Source organism: Bubalus kerabau, chromosome 8 (genome assembly GCF_029407905.1).
Source record: "Bubalus kerabau isolate K-KA32 ecotype Philippines breed swamp buffalo chromosome 8, PCC_UOA_SB_1v2, whole genome shotgun sequence".
NCBI lineage: Eukaryota > Metazoa > Chordata > Mammalia > Artiodactyla > Bovidae > Bubalus > Bubalus kerabau.
In genome coordinates, this window is record NC_073631.1 from 49,712,393 (window position 1) to 49,735,227 (window position 22,835).

General features: G+C 47.7%; 1 protein-coding gene across 7 annotated transcripts in view; it reads right to left on the reverse strand.

The window, feature by feature from the left end:
• Positions 1 to 22,835, reverse strand: part of ATXN7L1 (ataxin 7 like 1) — a 252,662-nt gene that overhangs the window by 26,600 nt on the left and 203,227 nt on the right. For all 7 annotated transcript variants that reach the window (XM_055590218.1, XM_055590217.1, XM_055590214.1 and 4 more), the window contains 2 exons: positions 19,021 to 19,243; positions 1,145 to 1,428 (listed from right to left, as the gene is read on the reverse strand). In XM_055590218.1, the coding sequence (XP_055446193.1) occupies positions 1,145 to 1,428; positions 19,021 to 19,243 (507 nt within the window). The remainder of the gene's footprint in view (positions 1 to 1,144; positions 1,429 to 19,020; positions 19,244 to 22,835) is intronic.

The following is a 22,835-nucleotide window of genomic DNA, read 5'->3' on the forward strand; positions in this document are numbered from 1 at the left end:
CCTGAAATACAGATAAACACAAAGTAAAAAATAAAAATGACCCACAATTCTTGGGGGCACTTAGGAATTATGCTCATGCCAGAGGACACAGCTTCTCTCTCACGGGGCAGTTTTCTCTGTATGGTGGACCCCTGAATAACTTGGGTTTGGACTGTGCACAGGTATTTTTCAGTAGTATATATACTGCAGTACTACACAACTGGAGGTTGGTTGAACCTGTGAATATAGAGGAACCACATACACAGAAGACGTACTAGAAATCATATGGGGATTTTAAACTGCATGGAGGGCTGGCACCCCTAATTCCTGCGTCGTTCAAGGGCAACTATATTTTTCTTTCTTCTGGTTAACATCTAATAAATGGCCAGGGTGTGTGAAGAAGTTATAAAATTTATAGCTTTTCTTGATCTTTTGGAGAAAGTAAAACTGCCAGATTTCCTTTCACAACAAACCCAAAGCAAATACCATCCACTTGGGGGACCCAAGGGCCAACCACTGACTTAAAGACTGGCCATGTGCACCTTTCTGGGTACCTCCTGAGTGCCTACTCTGACAACCAAGTAGATTGCAGAGAGACCCCTCAGCACCCATCCTGCTATGCCAGTCTAAGTGTTCCCAAGTGGGAATTCCAATCTGCTTATGTGGGAAAGGCATTTGTAGCCCCAGACCACAGAATGAACCTGGAAACCAATGAGACCAAAGGATGGAGATGGGCTGACAGTACCAATGTGACCGCCCCAAGCCTGCCCTGAGCTACCGGGAGATATCACAGCGGGCTGTCCAAGTCTGCAGCCCTGAGACTTTTCAGAATCTAGGGACGATTTATCCTGTCAGAGCGAGGACAAAACCCTCCGAATCCACAAAGTGCTGTGGGGGTGCAGAGCTCCCCACCTTGGGAAAACCAGGATAACTCCTGCTAAGTGCTGAGCTAACTCAGCCCAGCCATCATCAATCTGGCCCGGGATTAAGAGAATAAGTTCTCCCCTGCATTTTGAGATGGGAGTTCCTGTTTGTAGGTAAACTCCATGTTCCCCTTAAAATGAAACAGACCTGCTCAATTATAAGATCGCATCACTCCCTAGTTCTGGACGCAACTCAGCTGTAGTCTGATCATGAGCCAGACTAAAAGAATACAGACACGTACCTGAAAGTCTCCTGTAAGGCTTGTTGTTGTTTTTGGTGCCATTTTGGTGTTTCTTGTCTATGGTGGTAGACAAAATTCCTTTGCCATTTAAGATCTTCTCTGGGGAAGGTGGCACTGACTTGGACATCAAGACCGGCTTAATGACAGGTGGGGTGGAGACGGCAGAGGATGAGGTGGAGCAGGAGGGGACCGCAGGAGTGGTCGTAGAGTTCATTTTGACATTGGCACCATCTGCCTTCACTAGGTTAGGAATTTTCTCTAAACTGACTACGGGAACCGGAACACTGAAAAATAAATGAACAAACACACACACAATTGCCTTCTTTGATACATCTGGTCTGCTGAGAAGATATCCCTGCTTATCGTTATCAGGACACTTCCTTATCACTTATTTATACTCCTCCTATAAGTGAGCAGCAGGATTCCAGTTTTGATGGGAGGGAGATGCATGCCTCAGAAAAGACCGACGGCGATGTGAGGTTGGCGTGGTGCCAGGGATGGCATCAGTGCTGACTGATTACCTCCTGGATCAGTTGTCCCCATAGATCCTGTCGCTCCCCCATTCCTCAGTCCCCTTTGTCAGCAGTCTCCAAGACAGCACCTTGGGCAGAACAGGGTGCCTGCTGTGAAGCTCAGGAAGCGGTACAGTCTGTCCCTGAAGACAGTGTGCCATGGAGCCGCGTGCTGAATCACGCCCCCTCCCCCGCTGCTCGGCTAGTCTCCCACCCGGGCGACCGGGCCTGACATCTGCTCAGCTCGGAGTGCTGACAGGCTCACAGTACACGGAGGCAGGGCTGCGGGCCAGCAGGCCATGCTCCGCGCTGTCAGAGGACTCCTGGATCACTCATGTCCCAGGGATGGGCTGCCATGGAACATTATCTAATATTCCATTTTAGGCAGCTAGTTATGTAAATAGGCAATTCTCAAGGCTGGCAGGTGAGAGGATGAATTTTAAGAAGACAGAGCACAAAGGTATATGTTTGCTCTTTAGAATCTGTCACTCTAGCCCTGCTTCCCTGCCATTTCTCCTGTAATGGGCATGCATTTGATTTCTGCGCATTTCATGCTGGAAGACCCTGTGTCTAGGGGGTGGTGGAGGACTCCATCTCCGGGTCTGAAAGGATGAGACGAGATGAGTAAGCTTTGCTTTGGTTCTTGAACTAGATTCCCTTTCCTCCTCGCAGGAGGGTGGAATGCAAACACTTCAGCACCCTCAAGTCATCCCTGAGCTGAGAGTGCAGCCGACTTAGCTCTCTGAATGCCAAATGGGCTAAACTAGGGCTCAGACATGTCTGCAGACAATGAAGGGCACGAAAGACATGCTGGTTTTGCAGGGGAGGAGTTTTATCTGTTCTCACGGCTGGCTGGTTCTCCCTTCTCCAAGATTCATTCACAGATCATTTCTTTGATCAATTTGTTCATGAAATTATTTCAGCAACCCCCCTCAGCCCTTGTTGTTGTTGCTAGCCCTTGCCCCTTTCCTGACTTTGAAACAGGATCCCGGATGTTATTTATAGGCCTTTGCCAGTGAGAAGGGCACTCAGTGGTGGAGCACACTGCTCCCAAACCTCAGACTTCACCCCAAGACCACGTGCTTTCTTGGCATGGGGTGGGACGTCAAGCCCCACGTAAGGGGAAACTGCAACAGCAGTTTTAAGTAAGATACCAAGTTACTGACAGTTCTGTCTTTGATCAGCATCTCAATCACTGAGATAAAGCTACACTGCCACCACTTTCTAGTTAATGGCAATTCTCAAAGCACTCATCCTATGGCTGAAGAACAGCACAAGAAGCCCTTGAAAAGTCAACACACTAAGAAGCTGCAAAAGAGATTGCCTGGTAAAATTAGGGCTGCATTCCTGACTTCTTCTGAATGGTAAAATGCGCAGTGCTACAATGGCACCCCACTCCAGTACTCTTGCCTGGAAAATCCCATGGACAGAGGAGCCTGGTAGGCTGCAGTCCATGGGGTCGCCAGAGTCGGACACAACTAAGCGACTTCGCTTTCACTTTTCACTTTCATGCATTGGAGAAGGAAATGGCAACCCACTCCAGTGTTCTTGCCTGGAGAATCCCAGGGACGGGGGAGTCTGGTGGGCTGCCGTCTCTGGGGTCGCACAGAGTCGGACACGAATGAAGTGACTTAGCAGCATGGGATACTAAATTCTTTCAGGCTCGTTCCTTCACTCAATTTTAAAAGGTACACATTACAGACAGCAGGGTGGTGAAGAGGTATTTGTACACCATGTTCTTAGCAGCATTATTCATAATGGCCAAAAGGTGGAAGCAACCTTAATGACCACTGATGGATGAATGGATAAACAAAATGTGGTAGATACATAAAGTGGAATACTATTCAGCCTTAGAAAGGAAGGAAATTCTGACACATGGATGAAGGTTGATGACACTATGCTAAATGGAATAAGCAAGTCAAAAAGATTACTACTCCATGATTCCAATTGTACAAGGCACCTAGAGTTCAAGTTCATGGAGACTGAAAGTAGAATGGTAGTTGCAGGGGAGCTGTTGTTTAGTGGGTACTAAGTTGCAGTTCTGCAAGCCTTTTTACACTTAACACTTAACACTCCTGAACTAAACATTAAACGTGGTTAAGATGGGAAATTTTGTTATGTGTGTTTCACCATAGTTTAAAAAATTTTAAATGCATAAACTAGGGGAAAAAAATCCCACAAATTATAAAACTCATGTAGCTTATTCTCCAATATCCTGATTTAAAAAATATATAAGAACCTGCTTAAAAAGCTCTTGTTGATTTATTTGTCACCCTTGTTCTAACCTGTTGACTTCTACTTCTTTAGAAAAAAAGGGAAACTTGAAGTGTTGACATGCACACATGGACTCGTAGCCAGGTGAGAAGATTCTCTAGCACATGAGTGGCCTCCTCCCATATACTTCCCTGTGAAGCCAAGTGAGTTCAGGAAAGGAAACTTAGACCTTCACGTTTCAGACCCACTCTTATCTCATGATGGGACAAGAGTGAGTACTCATGAGCTTAACAGAACGAGATGATATCAGGATAGGATGATCCAGAGCAACTGTACCAACTGAAATAAACATAAAAAAGCAGTCAAGTGGTCCTCAGATGCTCATAGCACAGTTTGCGTTTCTTCCCTGAAGTCACCGTCTAGCTCCAGTGAGCCCCATAAGGCAGCCACACGAGCACACGTGCGCCAGGTCGAGCCACTGGAACAATGCCAGGCCGGCAAGTGTGTGTGACTGATCTCCTAATTTGAGACTTTCTCCACTACGTGAGCGTGGTCCACTCACACCCTCTACTGCCAGCACTTCCAGAACTCCAGCTGGACTTCAACCCCAGTGCCTAGAGACAGGATGTGAAACTAACACCCATCAGTAAAAAGAAGGGAAGACTGATATGCAGTCCTCTGGGATTGGAATGGGGAGATGTTAGTGAAGAAAATCTGATCAAAAATGTTTCAAAGAGCTCTAAAGACCAGATGAGTCAGTAAGGAACAGAGCCACTAAGTAAATACTCCTGAAGTCATGTAAGTTGCCACTTGGCAGCAGAAAGAGAAGGGAGATTGAGTTGATGGGATAGGAACGCTAAGGTTGTCCGCTAGCTAATGGAGAAGGGCTACAGACAGAGAGGAGGAGAGCCTGAGGACCATCCCTGATTCTTTTCTCTGTATTACCCCTTCTTTCCCCAAAGGCTCTGAGCTTTCCCTTCAAGGCAACCTGCTTCTTGCCTGAGCTGAGATGGCACTTCTGCTGGGAATTAAGAGAAGACTGGGAGGCAGTCAGCTCAGTGATGATGGGAAGGGTCAAATACATCCTCAGAGGAAATAAGAGAGCAAAGAGAGAGAGAGAAGTATAGATCCTTCCTAGTTAACCTCACCAGTCTCATCCCAGCATAAATGCCATCCATCAGTCCAGCCATTCAGTCTCCTTTCTTCAGTCCTATTGGCAACAGCCCCTAGATTCCAAATGGATGAACAAAGAGGGAAATGATTGCAAGATGGTGGCTCCCAATTTTGAAAACCAACTCCAAAGTTTCCATCTTTTCTCAGTCCTGGCTAACATAAGACTCTATAGAGAGCCCTAGGTCCTGTTTCATATACATACAGACCCTTGCATGTGTGAGGAGCGCCACTGCCTGGGCACCGTCATCTCAGGACTATCTTCTCCTTTCTCTCACTGTCCCCTTTTTCTCACTCCCCTCACTCCTTTGCCATCATGTCTCCCAGCCAATAAACAGTGTTCCAGCCCTAGGCAACAGACCCTGAATAACAGGTTCACTTCTTTTTCATCTGGAAAGAAGTCAAAAGATTCTGATCCCCGCTGTCACAGTTTGGGCATCTCTTCCTTTTCTGTGTCAAATCATAGGCTCTCCAATACCTTCATGCTAGGAGTTGGGTGGGGTGGATGGTTGGCAGTACCCAAATGACTGACTAAGCAATTTATTAGTCTGTTTGCTTGGCTCTCCCTAAGGTTAACCAAAGCCCCTCAAGTTCCTTCCCTTTCAGTCTTAAGGTGTGCACTTACACACTTCCCCAGGTCTCACAATTAGTTGCATTTATCAGTTCACTACATCCTTTCTTTGAGGAGCAATGTTTGAAAGGGAAGGACGAGTCCCTGCTCTTTCCCTGCTGCTTTCATAATGCCTGTTTTGTTCGCTTGGGATGAACTCTTTCAGGGAGCTCAGGGCTGCAGCTGGTCCCCCTGCTGTGTCTACTACTACTGGGAGCACTTATCTCCTTGTTATCTCGGCATCTCTGTCTCAGCTCCCTAGAAGGGATCCCACAGTCGAGCACAGTCCTCCCTTACTTTCCTTGCTGGCTCTACCAGTGCTGCTTCAGCTGCCTGTGTCTGCTTCCTGGGTACCTGGCCTGTCTGAATTTACCTTTCTGGACCAAGGAGGGTCCTCTGACTTTAAGAAAAATGGTTCTCCTGGCCCTGAGTAGATTCCTCTCTCTGCCCAGTGATGTCTGCAAAAGAGCAGAGGTGGAGAATCTTCTCATGCCATTTCAAGGGCCACCAACGTGTCACAGGGCCAGCTGCTCTCCTGCCAGTTCTGTTTTCTTGGTAATCATGATTTATCCTTTCATCATCAACAGATAAGCCTTCTAAGAATGGTTTAGAAAATCTTTAGGCCTGCAGAAATCATTGCCAGCCCTGCTCCACTTAGCAGCACAGGGGAAAGATGGATTTGACAGGCAAGAGCCTGAGGACATAGGGTATTCGTGCTGTGGGTTACATGTCTGATGAGAGCTCTCAGCTGTCTATTTCTCCCCACCAAGTCCTTCAACAAAGACCCATGAACCTGTGCTTCTGGCCTGGCAGAATTCTGAGGATCTCTGATTTACTGGCTAATCCTTGAAAGGGTCATCTCACCTAGCCTCTTGTCTTCCAAGCAGGGAAAGTAGGTAAGTCATCCCAAGTCAAGAGGAACTGACCCTATTTCAAAAGGTCTGCAGAAAAGGAATTCTATTTGGTTCTCTTGGATACATTTTGGGGGTTGCTATCAGGACATGATGTCATATTTAGATTTTTTAAACTGAAGAAATAGGTGGGACATTCTTGAAGTCTGAAAGTCAGGCAATCACTAAGAATCAGCCTACATAACAGAGCTATAAAGTCTTGCCTTGGTATAACAGACACAGGAGGAGCTACATTAAACCCTGGTGCATGAATACATAGTATTTTTTTTCAATCTGGAAAAAGACTGGGAAAACTTTCAGAAAGCCAATTTGTAAATACCTTAAGCAAAAAAGAAAACAGGGTGGTCAACCACAGAGCACAGGATATAAGGAAATCTACCAGATTAATCTAATATTATTTTGTGGCTGAGTGTCAAGGCCTGGAGGGCAGAGAGGAAGCACCAGGCGTAATCTCTCCTGGCCTCTGCAGTTTTGGAGGCCCTCCCACATAACACACCCTCTGTAAGCTGGAAAAATGTAGTCAGACCACACAGCTGTTGGGGATGAGGGACCCTAGCAGCCGAGGTGAAAAAAGATTGGTTAGTAAGATTTTGTGCTGGCCCAGAGCAGTATCTAGTGGAACTCAGAGGCACCCATTGCTGGCCAAGAAGATTAAAACATCTTCATCAGTGACTTGGGTGATGGGCCGAGACCTTGTCCATCAGTTGAGGGCAGAGCAGATTAGTCGTTGGGAAGAATGATGTGGGATTTTCCCTTAGAAGGTGGGGAGAAATGAACAAGCTGACTTTGACAAATTGTAAATGTGGCCAGAGGCAAGTGAGATCAAATCAGGGAGGACAAGTAGGGCTGAACTGGGCGTCTGTGTCTTATCACCATTCTAATAAAGTCACAGAACGTGGAGGATGTTGCAAGAGAGTTTAGAATAATGGTTAGGAACATAGGCTTTGGAATCAGACAAACCTAGATCTGAATCCTGCCTCTTCTATTGCTAGATGCATTCTGGTGGGAAAGCCATCTGAATTCTGTGGGCATTAGAAGAAGGGTAGCCGGCCTGGAAAGCTGGCTTTTGAGCCTCCTTGCCTCCTCATTGGGACATCCTCGAGGGCAATGCCCAGTCAGGCATGAGGCTGCCTTGCCTGCTTCATCTCAAAACCTCACTACTCAGGCCTCAGTTTCCTTATCAGTAAAATGAAGGTCATGATAGATATCTGAAGTGATTACCTGAGATAATATGTATAAAGTGCTTAGCTTAGTCCCTGGGCACATAGTTGACCCTCAATAAACTGTAGCTAAAACAAGAAGGAGAGACACCACCCCCAGGGACCCTGACGCTTCTAGGGTATATGTCTGTGTGCAAGTCATTGTCACCGTCAGAACTTATTGTCCTCTTGAGTCTTCTGGTCCCACAATGGAGGGAGGGGGTGGATGATGAGGAGGAGAAGGCAGGAAAAGAAGGTGAGTGGGAGCAACTGGCCCTCCATATTCACCCCAAGTAGAGGACCACTTCCTGGGGGTGGCAAAGGGAAAAGACAGAGTTGAGTAAGAAGCCTTTGCAGACTTGATCCCTTTCCAGAAGCCCTCGGTCCTGCTTTGTAATCCCACCTGCTTTCTCCATCCCAGTCCCCTAGGTACTCCCCAAGCCTGGACTAGTGGTAAAAGTTCCTACATGGATACATATTCTACAAGAGTGAGAGGAACTCCAGTCTCCTCTCATATGAACATGTTGTCTTCTGCAACCCTGAAGTGTGTGAGGCAATGGGGATCTCTGTGATGGCCCTAAGATTTCTTCCTCCAGAAGAACTGCATGTGCCCCCTTCTAGGCTGCTCCAGATTCCCTAGAAGCAAGAAGTCCCAGCATCAGCCTCTGTTAGTGTCTCTGGCACTCTGTTAAGCCAGGGTTCCCAAGGCAAGGAGCTCAGGAGGTAGTCTCCAGACCCAATGAGAGATCAACAGGCACTTAATGTGCCGACATTCCTGGGGAGTCGTGATGCTCCAAGACCATGGGAAAAATCAGCAATCAGAGGAGAGAGGAAGATAACGGGGGGAAAACAGAGTCCTGGCATGGTAGGGTACACAAAGCTGGACAGGCTGTCTCAGGAGTGCACTGGAGACCGGCCTGCCTGCAGGGGTGCTGCCTTGGGTGATAAGTCCCAGAGAAATTTAAGACACTCCCAGATCAAACAACCATCCCTGCTCAGTGCTTTCCTGCTATATATGAGAATGAGAAGCCTCACAATGAAAATGAGTACCTAGTGAAACTCACAGCAAGGCATGGACCTTTGAGGGCCTTTGAGGGCAGGATCTGAGATAGAAGAGATCAGGAATCAAGTGGATTCTGGAGGAAGTACTACTGCAGGGCGGAATGGAGCCCCCAGAGTAGCCAGGCTTTGCTCAGGAGTGGCCAGTGGGCGCGCTTCCATCTGCAGCCGCCAGAGGTCACCAGCTCCCGCTGCTGGAGCTAAAAGCCGTCCAGCCTGCCCCTACCAGGCCTTCCACAGACAGCACACCACCACGGTCACAGCCGGGCTCAAGCCCTGCAGCCAACACTGCCTCGGAGAGAAAGACTTTCAAAGAACATCTTCCGTGCCCTTGCCAGGGAAGGAGGGGAGCAGGGACCTGGGTGCAGGCCCCCAGCCTTTGCTTTCAGGAAGCTTTTTTTTTTTTTTTAGGAAGCTTTTTCTGAGCATAGCATCCCTGGCTACTGTCAGCGCTCCAGCCTCTGCTCCCAGCTTCCTTCACAGTGGCACTTCCCCAGGAAGCATCTTCCCTATTCCTCCTTCTCTGTGTTGGAATCCAGCACTGGCCAGGCAGTCCCACACCAAACCACCTCCATCCAGAACGCCAAGCACATTTTGTTTAAACTTTCAAGAGTTGAGTCTTCACACTAATCTATAGCAAACTCGGGAGATGCTTTGCCCCCAATTAAATACAGTTTGTGTTTTTAAAAAATTCTAAGCTATCAACATCTCCTTTCTGCGTTACTTCAATGTCATCACTGTCCTCACTGCTTGCCAGAACCTGGATCAAAATCCTATCATCAGATCTTCCATCTAGCCTCTCCCTGTGCTCAAGTTGTCTCTACCAATGCAAATCCGACCCTGCTATCCTGCTGCTTAGAGGGCTTTGCGGGCTTCCCATTGCCCAGCGGACCAAGTCCACCCTCACAGCTGGCCCCACACGGCTCCCGCCCTTGGCACCTTCTCCCACAGCCTCCAGGAGCTCTAGCTCCTTGAACACTGTGCGCGTCTGCCTGGCTCTGGGCCTTGCGGTGGGTGGGCGGTTCCTTCTGCTGCTGTGCCCTCCTTCCTCCTTGGGGTGAACATGCCCCCATCTGCCTCCATCCGGTTGAGGGGTCCTCTCCTCTCTCAGCGCTGGCTCTGCCTTCCTTGGTGTTTCTGCCACACTTATCACATCAAAGAGCAAGGTTTTAGTTCTATGACCCTGGGACCTGGCCAGACCATGAGCTACCTGAGGACAGGGACTTGGACCAAATGTATCCATCACTCCAGAGTTATCCCAGAGATATATATATTAGCACTTGGCCCAATCAGCGTATGATGAATGAGCCAATCTTTGCGATGAAGGTTAAATCATATAACACAACACAAAGTGGACCAGCTCTACACCAGTACAAATGCTTCAGGAAAGGACTAGCCTCCAGCTCTTTCTATTCTTAGTAGAGGAGCCACTGAGATGACAAAGGTGTGGGGGGGGTGCTGACCTCCCCCCATCCCTTACACACAGCACCTTATTCACCCTGCCATGCACACACTGAGCACTGCTAGGTGCTAGGTGGTAGCCCACATACTGGAGGTCATGTTTCCTCCTCACCCACAATTTATAGATGAGGAACCTAAGGCTTAGAAAGGTTGGCCCAGGACACTAATTCAGCAAAGTGAAGGGTGGTACGGGGGCTGGACTTCAGGGTGCTCTAAAGGCAGGGCTCTTTACCATAGCTCCAGCTCCACCCCTGTCCAGCTCTGTGTGTGTCATCTCAGGCCCAACTCTTCATCACCTTGGACTTCTGTTTCCTCATCTCATCGCCGAGCAGCCTTGAGGCTCAAAAAGGAGTAGCACAAAGGCACGAATGCCTATGAAGGCATCTAAAACCGACAATGTCCTCTGTAGATACGAAGGACCATGGTTACTAACCTTCTTGGCACAGACTCTCCCCCACCCCACAACATATCATTTCTTTTCCCTCCCCAGTTGTCCTAGAGTATATTTTCCTCCTTAGATTCTAATAACATTTATTCATTTATTTTTGGCCACACTGCATGGCATGCAGGATCTTAGTTCCCTAAGGATCAAACCCTCATCCCCTGCAGTGAAAGCACCAAGTCTTAACCACTGGATTGCCAGGGAAATCCAATCTAGCCCCTAATTTTGTAACTCGACAAGATAAGTTGAGTTTACACCCAAGGAGCTGTCCATTGTTCTTCTGAAACTGAGGGAACAGGCAGCACTTAGATGGTTAATTTTCAGATGCCTCCCTGTCCTGGCAGAGATATTATGCCCTCTGGATGCCTGTGTCTTCTAACCTGCCCCTCCTTCCATCCTTGTCCTTCCAACCTGCCCTTTCTCTTTCTCCTCTTTCTTCTGCGGTCATCACAGTAACCTGCACCTACTTCTTCAGGCCACCTGCTTTCTGCCCCTCATCCTCTGCCTCACTCCTTCTTGCTTGACATCCACACCTGCACCACCAGGGGCAAAAACTGGCCTCCAAATGTCCCCCCAACCCATGTCTTGTGCGAGGGGCTGAATCTGTAAGCAGGAGTCCAGGGAGGGACTTCTGTGGAACACCATGCCACCTCTTCACTTCCCTTCTGATCAGGGTGTTCTTTATAACATCCTGGGACATGACATGCAGGGGCTGTGTTATTGGTATGACTGTAATTGTTGCCTCTAACTTAAAAGAAAGTACCTTTCCCTTCTTGCCAGAGCACAGAAGGTTTTTCCTTTTTAATCACTTAGGACCTAGTTCTCCATTCCTAACTCTAATAATTGTAACAGGGAAAAAGAATTCCACAGTGGCACATGGCACCCTGATTTCTCTTCAAGAACTCAAAAGATCGTTATTTATACCTGCTGTTTCCTTTAGCATCAGAAAAATCTCTGTGGAAAAAGAAGGCAAAGGAGCAGTTCTAGTTTCACAGACTCCATTGGCTCACTCATTCATCATATATTCGCTTATGAAACACCTGCTGGATGCCAGATTCCATGCTAAAAAATGGGGATGCAGCAGGGGGCAAAGGAGGCTAAAGATGCAAATAAGTACCATGTATGATGGTAGCTCTTATACTGGCAAACTGAGTGTTAATGAGAGCTTAGAAGAAGGAGCATCTCAATCTGTATAAAAAGTCCGGGAAGCTTTCATGGAGGAAGCAATACTCGTGCAGAGATTTTAAGCATGTGCAGGGACAGGCATCACAGACTTAATAGACATGAGTTTGAGCAAACTCTGGGAGATGGTGAAGGACAGGGAAGCCTGGTGTGCTGCAGTCCCTGGGGTTCCAAAGAGTCCAACACGACTGAGCAACTGTACAACGACAAAAAGGGACAGGCAAGGAGGCTGCTGCCGTTAGGCGAAACAGCGCACGCCAACACACGAGGCATGCTGAGGAGCTTCAGTGAGATTGCGACACCTGGAGTATGAAACGAAGGGGTTAAAACACTGGCAGGAGCAGTTAGACAAGTGGGGAAATGCCAGATCATATATCTACCTCCAAAGGGGTTAAACTTCTGCAGTCAAACACCCGAGAGCCATTGAAGAGTTCTGAGCAGGGCAGGGCCGCTGCAAGAATCAGGCTGTGGGATCTGGGGTGGTCAGAGGAGTCAGGTCACTTGGAGGGCCTGCAGTCCTATGAGTCTCTAGAATTCTCCAGCCTCGGCCAAATCCTGAGATGACTCCCTAAGTCCTGTGGGAGCTATCAGTACTGAGCTATGGTCTTGCCCCTAGTTCACACCAATGCCAAGCAAGAGCAATAAGCCGGCCGCCTTGCTCCCAGGGTGCCTGGTACAGCGTCTCAGTTATCACTTCCTGCTCCACAGAGCTTCCACAGTGCTCCTAGCCCCCAGCCCTCACTGCCCAGGAGGACAAGCCTCCCATCCTAAGCACCCACAGGAGCCCTGCCTCCTTGAGGAGGGGGGCCCTCCCCCACCCGCTGCCAGGCACATGCAGGGAAACTGAGAGCCTGCTGATTTTTCTTTCACTCTGGCTCATTTTCCTTTTGGAGCAGCAGGCTCATCTCCTGCATTTTTAATAGCTGAGCACATTTAGCATTCAGCACACATGAGTGGGTTGATAAGGCCCAAAGAGAAGGCAACAAGCCATGCAGGGGAGGAAAACCTCCTCCCTGCTCCCACCCACATCAGTGGCTTTGCAAATATGAGCTCCCCCATCGGCCCATCAAGCTGGACCAGGGAGGCTGAAGTGGCAGCAGGTGGAAAAGTCAGACACAAGAAGCTGGTCCCCTGGCAGAACACAGACATAAGAGCCAACTAGTCAGAATTCCCTCTTAACTTCCACCTGGGAACAAAACCCCTTTACTCACTTTCCTCCACCTTTATGGGCTCTGTGGACTTCAGGTAGGATATTCTCTGGCCTCTGGATTCCCCAGGGGTGGTCCCCACTGGTGAACTAGAGGAGAGGGGCTCTGAGAGCCTGGGTGCTGCGGGCAGAGGGGACAAAGCTGGTAGCTCAGGGATGCCCCATGTTCTCCTCTCTTCTAATGCAGTTACTTTTTAACCTCTCCAGGCACAGAAGGGAGAAAACAACAAGCCCATGGACCATTTAACCTTATGTGAGATGGCAGGAGGTGGGCCTAAACTTAGGAGTGGTGTTGTATGGCCAGACAAGTGAATTTGAGCTACTTGGAAATGGTGTCCCTAACCTGCTATTAACCTCATCTAAAAGCCACGGTCCCACCTGCAGGCACAGCTTACACTTTGGCCTTTGGATGCAGAGCTCCTGGAAGCAGGGAACAGAGCTCGGGCAGGGGATTCTCTGCATGACCAAACTGGGTCCTCCGGCTCTGCTACCACAGCACCCCCAGGAGCAGCAGGTGAATATGAGAAAGCAGGAGGACTCCTTCCAGCTGGGAATTTAGCAGCTCCTGTCAGGAAGCATAACATTAAAGAGATCTGAGGAGTCACCTTCAGTTCAGTTCAGTTTAGTCGCTCAGTCGTGTCCGACTCTTTGCGACCCCGTGAACTGCAGCACACCAGGCCTCCCTGTCTATCACCAACTCCCGGAGTCACCTTCATACACCTGTAAATCAAAGAACCAGAGGGACCCACCCAGGGTCACCTGGCCCAGGTGTCCAGGTCTGTGCTATCTGATAGAGCACTTAAGATGAACTAGAGGGGAGGGGCTTAAGATGTGGCTGAGGATCTGATGTTAACTTTTATGTAACTTTAATTCACAATTTAAAAATAGGTACTGGATTCAGTTATTAGAAAATGTTTTAATTATATTTTGGAATAACTTGGGTACGCAAATCTATTATATAATCACTATCTATTAAAATGCAATATAAATACGGACCAAGTATTTCCAATGAAATTTTAGTGTACAAATTGAGATATGCTCTAAGTGTAAAACACACACAGGGTTTTGAAGATTTTGGGGAAAAAAAATGAACTCTCTCACTGATTATATATTGATAATACTGTGGTTATATTAGGTTTAATAAAACATTGTTCAAAATTAATTTCACTTATTTCTTATCACTTTTTTCAGCATGGATACTAGAAAATTTCAAATTACATGTGTGGTACACATTATACATGATTGGATAGTGCCAGTCTAGACAATTCTAGATAAAGGGTTAACTGTCTCCAGGAATGGAAATCTTATGACCCTTTCCAATGGTCAGATCCATTTCATTCAGTTCAACAAATATTTACTGACAAGGGTACTGTGTTTGCTGAGTATGAGAAGCTGCTATGTAAAAGGCCCTGCAATTACCACGGAGCAGAAGGAATACAGAGGTCTCATCTACAACATCACAGAGGCATGGGTAAGGCAAAAATGAAGTGCAGCGGGGATTAAAAGGAGATGCCAGTATATCAAGTGGCTGGTAACAAGAGAGAGAATGAGAGAGAAAGGCTTTGAGAAGAAGGTGGTCCCTGGGATAGGCAGTGAAGAGCAGTGAGGCTTGAGTCAGGAGAGAAGGGAAGCCTGCCCACCCCCCTCCGCCCAGACCTCATTCTCGTGGGCCCTGCCCTTAGCCCCTGCTCCTCTCAAACTCCATATCTGCTAGGGAAATCCCATCTGTATCACTGCTTCAATGCCCACATCTACGCTGACAACTCTCAAATCCCCATTCCCAGCCCAGGCTTTTTTCCCGATCTCTGGTTCCAGACAATACCCAGCAGACATCTCCACGCAGATGTTTCTCAGATACTTCAAACTCCACTGACTCCCTAGCTGAATTCCTCCTTTCCTCCCCACCCTAGACTCTGGTCCTTTCTGTCCTTCTCTTGAGGAAGTGGCAGGACCAGTCACTCAGCTATTCAAGCCAGGAACATTACCCTACACTCTTCCTTTGTACTACAAGCCCTAACACAGCCAGCCCCAAAGTCCTGTGGAGCTTTCCTCGGTATCTCCCATCTGGTCCCATCCGCACACGTCCACTACTGCTGTCTGGGTCCAGGCTGTCATCACGCCCCACCTGGGTCATACAAATGCATTTTCACTGTTGTGGCTGCTTCCCGAGTGGCCCCTCAAGCCACCTTCATACTGCTGCCATGGGGATCTTACAACACCTTAAAACCACTCCTCTCACAGCTCCATGTAGCTTTCAGGGTGAAGTCCAAATTCCCAAATAGCTCATACAGAAGAATTTTATAATCTGGCCCTCATTCACCTATTCAGTTTCATCACCTGGCTCTCCTGACAAGAAAGTACTTCTGTATGTTCTGCTTCCTTTGCCTAGGACACCATCTCCATTTTCTTTAAAAAAAAAAAAAAAAGGATTAAAAAAAATTGTGGTTAAAAATATATTATTAGATTTATATATGTATGTGTGTGTACATATATATATACACACATACATATCTATATCAATATAAGATTTATCATTCTAGTCCAGTTTTCTTTGTCTAGTGTAATTCCTATTTATTCTTCAAATTCAGCTCAAGTGTGACCTCTTCTGAAAAACCTTTTCTGAGTCCTCAGCCTGGGTTAGGCGCCCTTCTTCTGTGCCACCAAAGTCTTAGCTCCTGTACACTGTGCTCTGTGTTGGCGCGTGTTTCCTTTTACAGGCTTCCTAGGACAGTGCATCTTATTTAATTTCGTGTCACCAAAGCGCAGCGTACAGCTGTGCAGGTTGTGCACTGCACTAAATGTCAGGCTGAGGAAGTGAGTAAGGGATGATGGTCATTAGCCAATTGTGCTCTCTGGTCCAGGGCTGCATCCAGGCTTATTTTTAGCCTGCACAAAGGTGCCACAGGTGACAAGCCCTGTACATCCTTACGGACTGTTACAGAGCTGGGACAAAGTGTTACAGTAGGTGCTCATTAAATGTTAAATTGAATAAAGATGGATGGATGTTTTAGGTGAAGGGACCAAGGGAAGACATGGTGGGGAAGCTAGAGTGAGGGGATAGTATCGAATGATCACGACTCGATTAAGGGGTTTGCAGCCAGTTTGTAGAGGGTGTTTATAGATAAACCTCCTTCTAGATGTAGGTGTTTGGCTTTTAATGGGGGACTCAGCCCTGCCTCTACTTTCTCCCCACTTCAGGCACCCACTGGAATGGGATCTATGGTTTATAATGGGCTGAGATTCTAACTCAACTCAGTAGACAATTAAGAAACTTGGAGAAGTTTTGAGGACTGTGGATTAAAAATGACAAAATATTCAGGCCTGAAAATAAGACTTAGAGAAGTTAAGTGACTTGTTCAGGGTCATACAGAATGTTAGTGGCCAAGCTGGGACTTGAACTGACTTTTCTTGTCTGTTGGCCAGTGCTTCTTCCACACAGCCCTCTAGGGAAGCCTTCCTGAACTGAGGTAGGCCCTGGAAGCCACCAAATCAACTATTCCCAGCCCCCGGTACACCTCGCTGGTGTTGGTGGGCAGGGGACGGACTGACCAGAGATGAGAGAGAGGCTGCTGCAATCGACGCTCAGCCTCACTGGTCCTGCATCCCTTGATCTGTCTAGACTATCCACCTACTTGCAGTCAGGTAGGTCACCCCGGACCTTTCTGCTCTTCACACAAGGTCAGTACTGTAGTTTTTGGAGTCCTTTTCTCAGAATGGCTATTTCTCTCCTTGCAATCCTTTTGATTGCCTTTCTTTGGACCCCATTTAGTATTTTCAGATTCTCTCAAAACCACCTTCTGTCTCTAGCTGAAGGGGCCTTGCCCAGAGCAGGGCTTAGTAAGTGCAGGCTAGTTGGTGTGACCCAAACATGGTGGCTGATCTAATCCCAGCGGTCCCCCTGAAGCCTTGTTTCCTAGGAGAATTCTTGGTGCTGTGTCTCGCCCTTCGGGACCATGTTGATCATTTACAGCATTCACGCTGTGATCTGTGACCCCCAAGTCTCCTCCCAACTTACTCCCCATGAGCCTTGTCCCAGTTTCCCTCATTTGGTTGCTCTAGAGCTCATTTCTAGACTCTCAATCAAAGCTTATCTTTTTCCATTTTCAACTTCAGTCTGAATTTGAAGAACCATTTCTCTACTTTTACCAGGAGATTTTGCTTCTCAACCTGGTTGAGGAGTTATAGGAGTTCTGTCCTTTGGCACATGTGACAATAGGGATAATGATAACATGATCGTCAAATATTTATTGATGTGCCCTCCTTAAGACATCACACTTGCTGATTTTAAAAAACTTAGATTACTACATCCTCATGAAAGTGAAAGTCACTTAATCATGTCCGACTCTTTGCGACCCCATGGACTACACAGTCCATGGAATTCTCCAAGCAAGAATACTGGAGTGGGTAGCCTTTCCTTTCTCCACTCTCCACTCCAGGGATCGATCCCAGGTCTCCTGCATTGCAGGTGGATTCTTTACCAGCTGAGCCACAAGGGAAGCCATACTCACGGGGATAGACAAAATCCCGTGGGGCAGAGATATGGTTAACTGCATTCTTCATTTACACATGAGGAAAACAGGCACACCAAGATCGAGTCACTTGCCCAAGGTCACCAGCTGAGATCTGTATAGAGGCAGTGATTCAGGAAGCACTTACATCAGGACACCAGATGATGCCTTGGCAAACAACCTTTCAGGTGCTCTCTGAGGTCACCAAAAGAGGGACACTCACACGACCAGCAGGCAGGCCCAGAGGCCACCAGTATTACTCATAGGCTAGGTCTTCCCTAACCAGTTACAGTCATGTCCTACAGTATGGAGATCCTAACATTCGGAAGACAGCAAAGCCTGGCCGTGAACCCTGGCTGCATGACAGGTGATCCCCTTCTTGACAGCCATGTCCGAACCCTTCCTCTCTGTTGTGAGAGGCTCCTCAGTTGATCTGGCACAATTAGCTCTTTACAAAGTCATCATAATTTCCCACGTGCAGTGACAAACCAATTGATGATGACTTTCATCCACAGCTTTCCCAGCTATGAACGTAAGTGTAATTAACTAGCAGGAATTAACAGAAGACTTCTTCCTCTTTAAGTATATAGATGAACAATCTCCATACTTATCCCTTGTCTGCCTTCACAAGGCCAGCAAGGTAAGGCTGGAGGCTCTGTACTAAGCCGGTCCGTAAGGGCTCTTGGCATTTGAAGATACTCATCTTATGCTTCCAGTCCTCATTTTCTGTTTGGTTTCCTATCTGTCCATTCCATAGGTAACCTTTACTGACTTTCAGTAAAGATGGAGGTAAAAAAAAGTGAATTAAAAGCCTCTGATTTTTCACAGTCATCTCAGCCAGCCATCTCCCACCCCATCAAAGTGGGGACGTTCTCTTTGGATTTCCTCTCTTCCTCCTGTGGTTAGTTCCCAATTACCTGCCTCTGTTGGCAGTTACTTCACGGAGCGGAGACCAGGCTGCTTGTGATGCGGGCTCTGTGGGGGGCCTGCCTCCCAGGGCCCTGGGCAGGGCCATGGCCTCACTCCCCACTGGGCTGACTGGCTGTGGTTTTGATTATTTATACCAACACTTCTCTTCACTGAGGCAGAAAATTGAGAGGTGACCGTGTAACTAAGGAGTATTTCTCCGTTTACTCTCTTCTTAGATACAACTTGCCTCAGCTCTCAGGAGTGGAACAAAACCCCCTGTCAGGCAGATGGTCCTTTAAAATTCCCGGTTCTCTCCAGTGTTTAGGTTTCTTATCCCATCACGATGGTTTTCTGTCCCTTCCCTCCCCACTTCCCCAGATTCCTGGACACGATGCCCAGGAACAAAGACAATGGGTAAGCACTGCTTCCTGTGGTCACAGGGACAAGCAGCGACAACAGTCAGCCAGCCGCCAGCACCCACCCGACACTCACCATGGTTTGTCCCTTGATCCCTTCGCTGAAAAGATTGTGTGCTGTTTGCTGCTGGAGGTAAGTAGATTGTCTTTGGGCGTTTTGAATGGCTTTGAGGAGCTGCTGGCAGAGTTATGGCCGCTGAGACAGGTTTTCGTTTTCACCTGTACTAGGGATGTCCTGGAATTGGAGGGTGGAGACGCCGGAGATGGAGAAGGTCTACACATTGAACCGTGTCTTCTCTCTACAGGGGGAGAAAGAATAGAACTCAGCACGTCATCTGTAGCAAGTGAGTCACATGCACGCTAGTATACACAACAGGCAGAGAGCAGAGTGCTGATCTTGCAGTGCTGGCCCCTGGAGCCTCTGTTCTGACCACAGTTTGCTTGACATCCTGTCCCGCCAACTAGCAGTGATTACCTTCTGAATTTCTGTATCAAATGGCACACTGCACTCGCGCCAGAGTTCTCACCTGAGGCATTTACCAGGCAGTCCTCCAAAATCATTGTCACAGATGGGAACAGAGAGGGGACGCCAGGTGTTACCTGGGCGCAGTGAGAGAACCACACAACCACACATCCTCAGACAGCCACTCAGAGGCCACAGGGTCCCTGAGGGCAGTGAGGAGGGTATAACTTTTAAGAGAGCCAACAGAAATTTCTCAAACCTGACCCCTAGCGCATGTTAAGTCACTTCAGTCATGTCCAACTTTTTGCAACCCCCTGGACTGTAGCCCGCCTGACTCCCCTGTCCATGGGATTCTCCAGGCAAGAATACTGGAGTGGGCTGCCATTCCCTTCTCCAGGGGATCTTCCCAATCCAGGGATCGAACCTGCATCTCGTATGTCTCCTGCATTGGCAGGCAGGTTCTTTACCACTAGTGCCACTTGGGAAGACCCCTAGTGGGAGCACTGAAATCACAAGGACCTGCAGGGCTGAATGAAAGCGTCCTCTAGATCTGGGAGGTGGCCAAGCTTCTGTCCACATGTCCCTGTGGCCTGTCCAGGACTCACTGAGGCCCAGGGCCACAGGTGCCATGTGAGGACTTGCAGAAAGACATAACAATGGAGGCAGAATCCACAGGAGCAGGGCCTGGACTTGAGCAGCCAGGTCCAGCTTCCTGGGGTTCCGGGGACACCAGACCTGCCCCACCCGTCCACCCTCGGTCATCTGTGGTCTCAACTCAATGGGTGGGATGAGGATGCCGACCAGGAGAGCGGGTGCCCGAGGCAGAGCTCAAGTGCACGCCCACTACCATGGTTCCCATCTGTGACAGGGTAACAGATTTGATAAACGTTAAAGACCCCTTCCCAAGAAAAATGCCTCCAAGTCCTGTATACAATTACAGGAAGGAATCCTGAACCCCCCCAAAAGACAAATGCTCTGAAATCCTAAGCCCCTTCTGGCTCCCTCTTACCTACTACAGAGCCCCACAAATATAACACTTAGTGCCTAATTACTATGTGTAAGTGAAATAAATGAAATTATAACAGATACCCTAATGCGAAAGACCAGATATCAAAAGCTGGACATCTGGGTTGAATGTGATAACGAACAAGATGAGGGCAAAGCTGGCAGATCCCACTGTCCCTCCATCTCCAACCTGAGTCTCAGGCTTTTCTCATTAGGGAGATATTTCTGGCTGCTGTTCCAGGTACTCTGACCAGCAGAACAAGTCTTTGGGGTTTCTCTGTGCTCCCTGGTCCCAGCAGGCTGCCAAGTTGTCTCCAAGCAGACTGGCTCTAGTCCTCTGAGGAAGTGGGAACTGGGAGGGGAAAGTGGGTTTTTGAGGATCATCTGATTGTTGGGTGTTTTTTTGCCTGACCAGGGTTCACAGGTTGCCTGCACTGAGTAACTTTACCGGGGAGTCTTTCTTCACAGAATCAAGAAGAGGCTTTGCATACATGTGCAGTTCCCAGAGGCATCACATTGAAGGATTTGGAAACCAAGAGTTCTAGGACCTCTATTTTGATGTAGAAGAGAGGACCCTGGGCTGAAAGCCAGGGGATTCAGGCTCCAACTCCAACTGCATCACATTATTAGGCTTATGACCTGGAGTTCACCACTTAAACTTGCTCAGTTTCCATGCCTGTATCTGTAAATGAAGTGGGTCCCTAGATGGCCTTGAAGGCCTCTTTCCACTCTATTATCATGAATACAAGGCACTCTTACGCCTGTTCCTTCTCTTCCCATCTCTCATGACTTCTGAATGTTACAGCAATAATTACAGATAAAGTATTGAAATATCTTACTCAGGTGGGATCTTCCTTGGAGGAATTCATCTTTCATAAAATTGTACTGGCCTTTACAACCCCTCTGAGACAGGCAGGAAGCAGCCAGCCATCTCCACCCTCCTCATGGCTGACTGGCCAAAGAAGACCCAGAGAGCATGAGGTGACTAGCCAAGGTCAGGGCCAATGGCTGTGAGAGGAACGGGGCCTCTATGCTGTGGGCAGGGACTGAGCTGCTTCTCAGGAAGGCAGGAAATGGGGTGTACTGTGACCAAGATGCGAAGCCAAGAAATTAGGAAGTGCAGGACTTAGAATCACTGAAGGTTAGAACTGAGTCTTAAAAAGTCAGCTCATTTGATCTGCTTGTTGACAGACGAGGTTATCAGTGAGAGAGGTTACCAGTTACCAGTCTGCAGGGTTGAGACCAGAACCAAGCCTTCTCACTTCAAATTCATAGCTGTTTCTGCCCCTCAGAAATGTCTTGCTTAGCAATTTTTTCTATTGGCAGAAGCTTCCAAAACTAAAATAAGACTTGATTTTTACCACTACTGCTTTGAATTTTTCTGCAGACTTTATTCACTCATTTGCTCTCATGTACTCAAGCTGGCAGAAGGGGTGGGGGGAAAGGATGTGCAGAAATATTCCTCTGTTCTGGTGGGGGAGAGAAACTTTCAAAATGAAGAGAATTTTTATTCTTTTAAACTAAGAGCTGAAAATAATACAAGTGAGCAAGATAAATCAGAAGGAAGAGTGACCTTAAGGACAAATGAATGGGCCAGATCAGTGATTACAAAATCACCCCCAGAGAATGACACTTAGTGACCCTGCCAAAACATTCTGCTACTTAACTCACAGAAAAAATTAAATCAATGGATAAGCCTTTTTCTTCTCTCTTTGAGAAGAAAAAGGCTTATACACACACACACACACACACACACACACAACACAACACCCATATAGGCTTTCCAGGTGGCTTAGTGGGTAAAGACCCCATTTGCAATGCAGGAGACACAGGAGATGTGGATTTGATCCCTGGGTTGGAAAGATCCCCTGAAGGAGGGCATAACAAACTACTCTAGTGTTCTTGCCTGGAGAATCTCATGGACAGAGGAGCCTGGTGGGTTATAGTGCATAGGGTCACAAAGAGTCAGACACAACTGAAGTGACTGAGCACACACGTGTGTGTGTGTGTGTGGGGGTATGTGTGTGTCTGTGTGTGCATGCTCAGTCCATATATATATTCCCTTCTCCAGGGGTTCTTTCTGATCCAGGGATTGATCCCAGGGTCTCTCACATTGCAGGCAGATTCTTTACTATCTGAGCCACGAGAGAAGCCATATAATTTTTTCTTGAATGACCAATTGAAAGAACAAATTGTATACAAGAGAATACTCATCAAATTTGGAAGATGGCCCTTCACCCTCCTATTTTAACTGGGAGATTTCTGTATCATAAAAAGAGATTGAAGCAGTATTTCCTATTTGCAAAACTATTCCGTGTTGATCAGACTAAATTAAAACTGTCACATCTTCATGGTATTCCACAAACAGACCTGTACTTCTGTCCCCTCAGCTTTGAGAAGGAGCTTACCAGCCACGGTGCAGG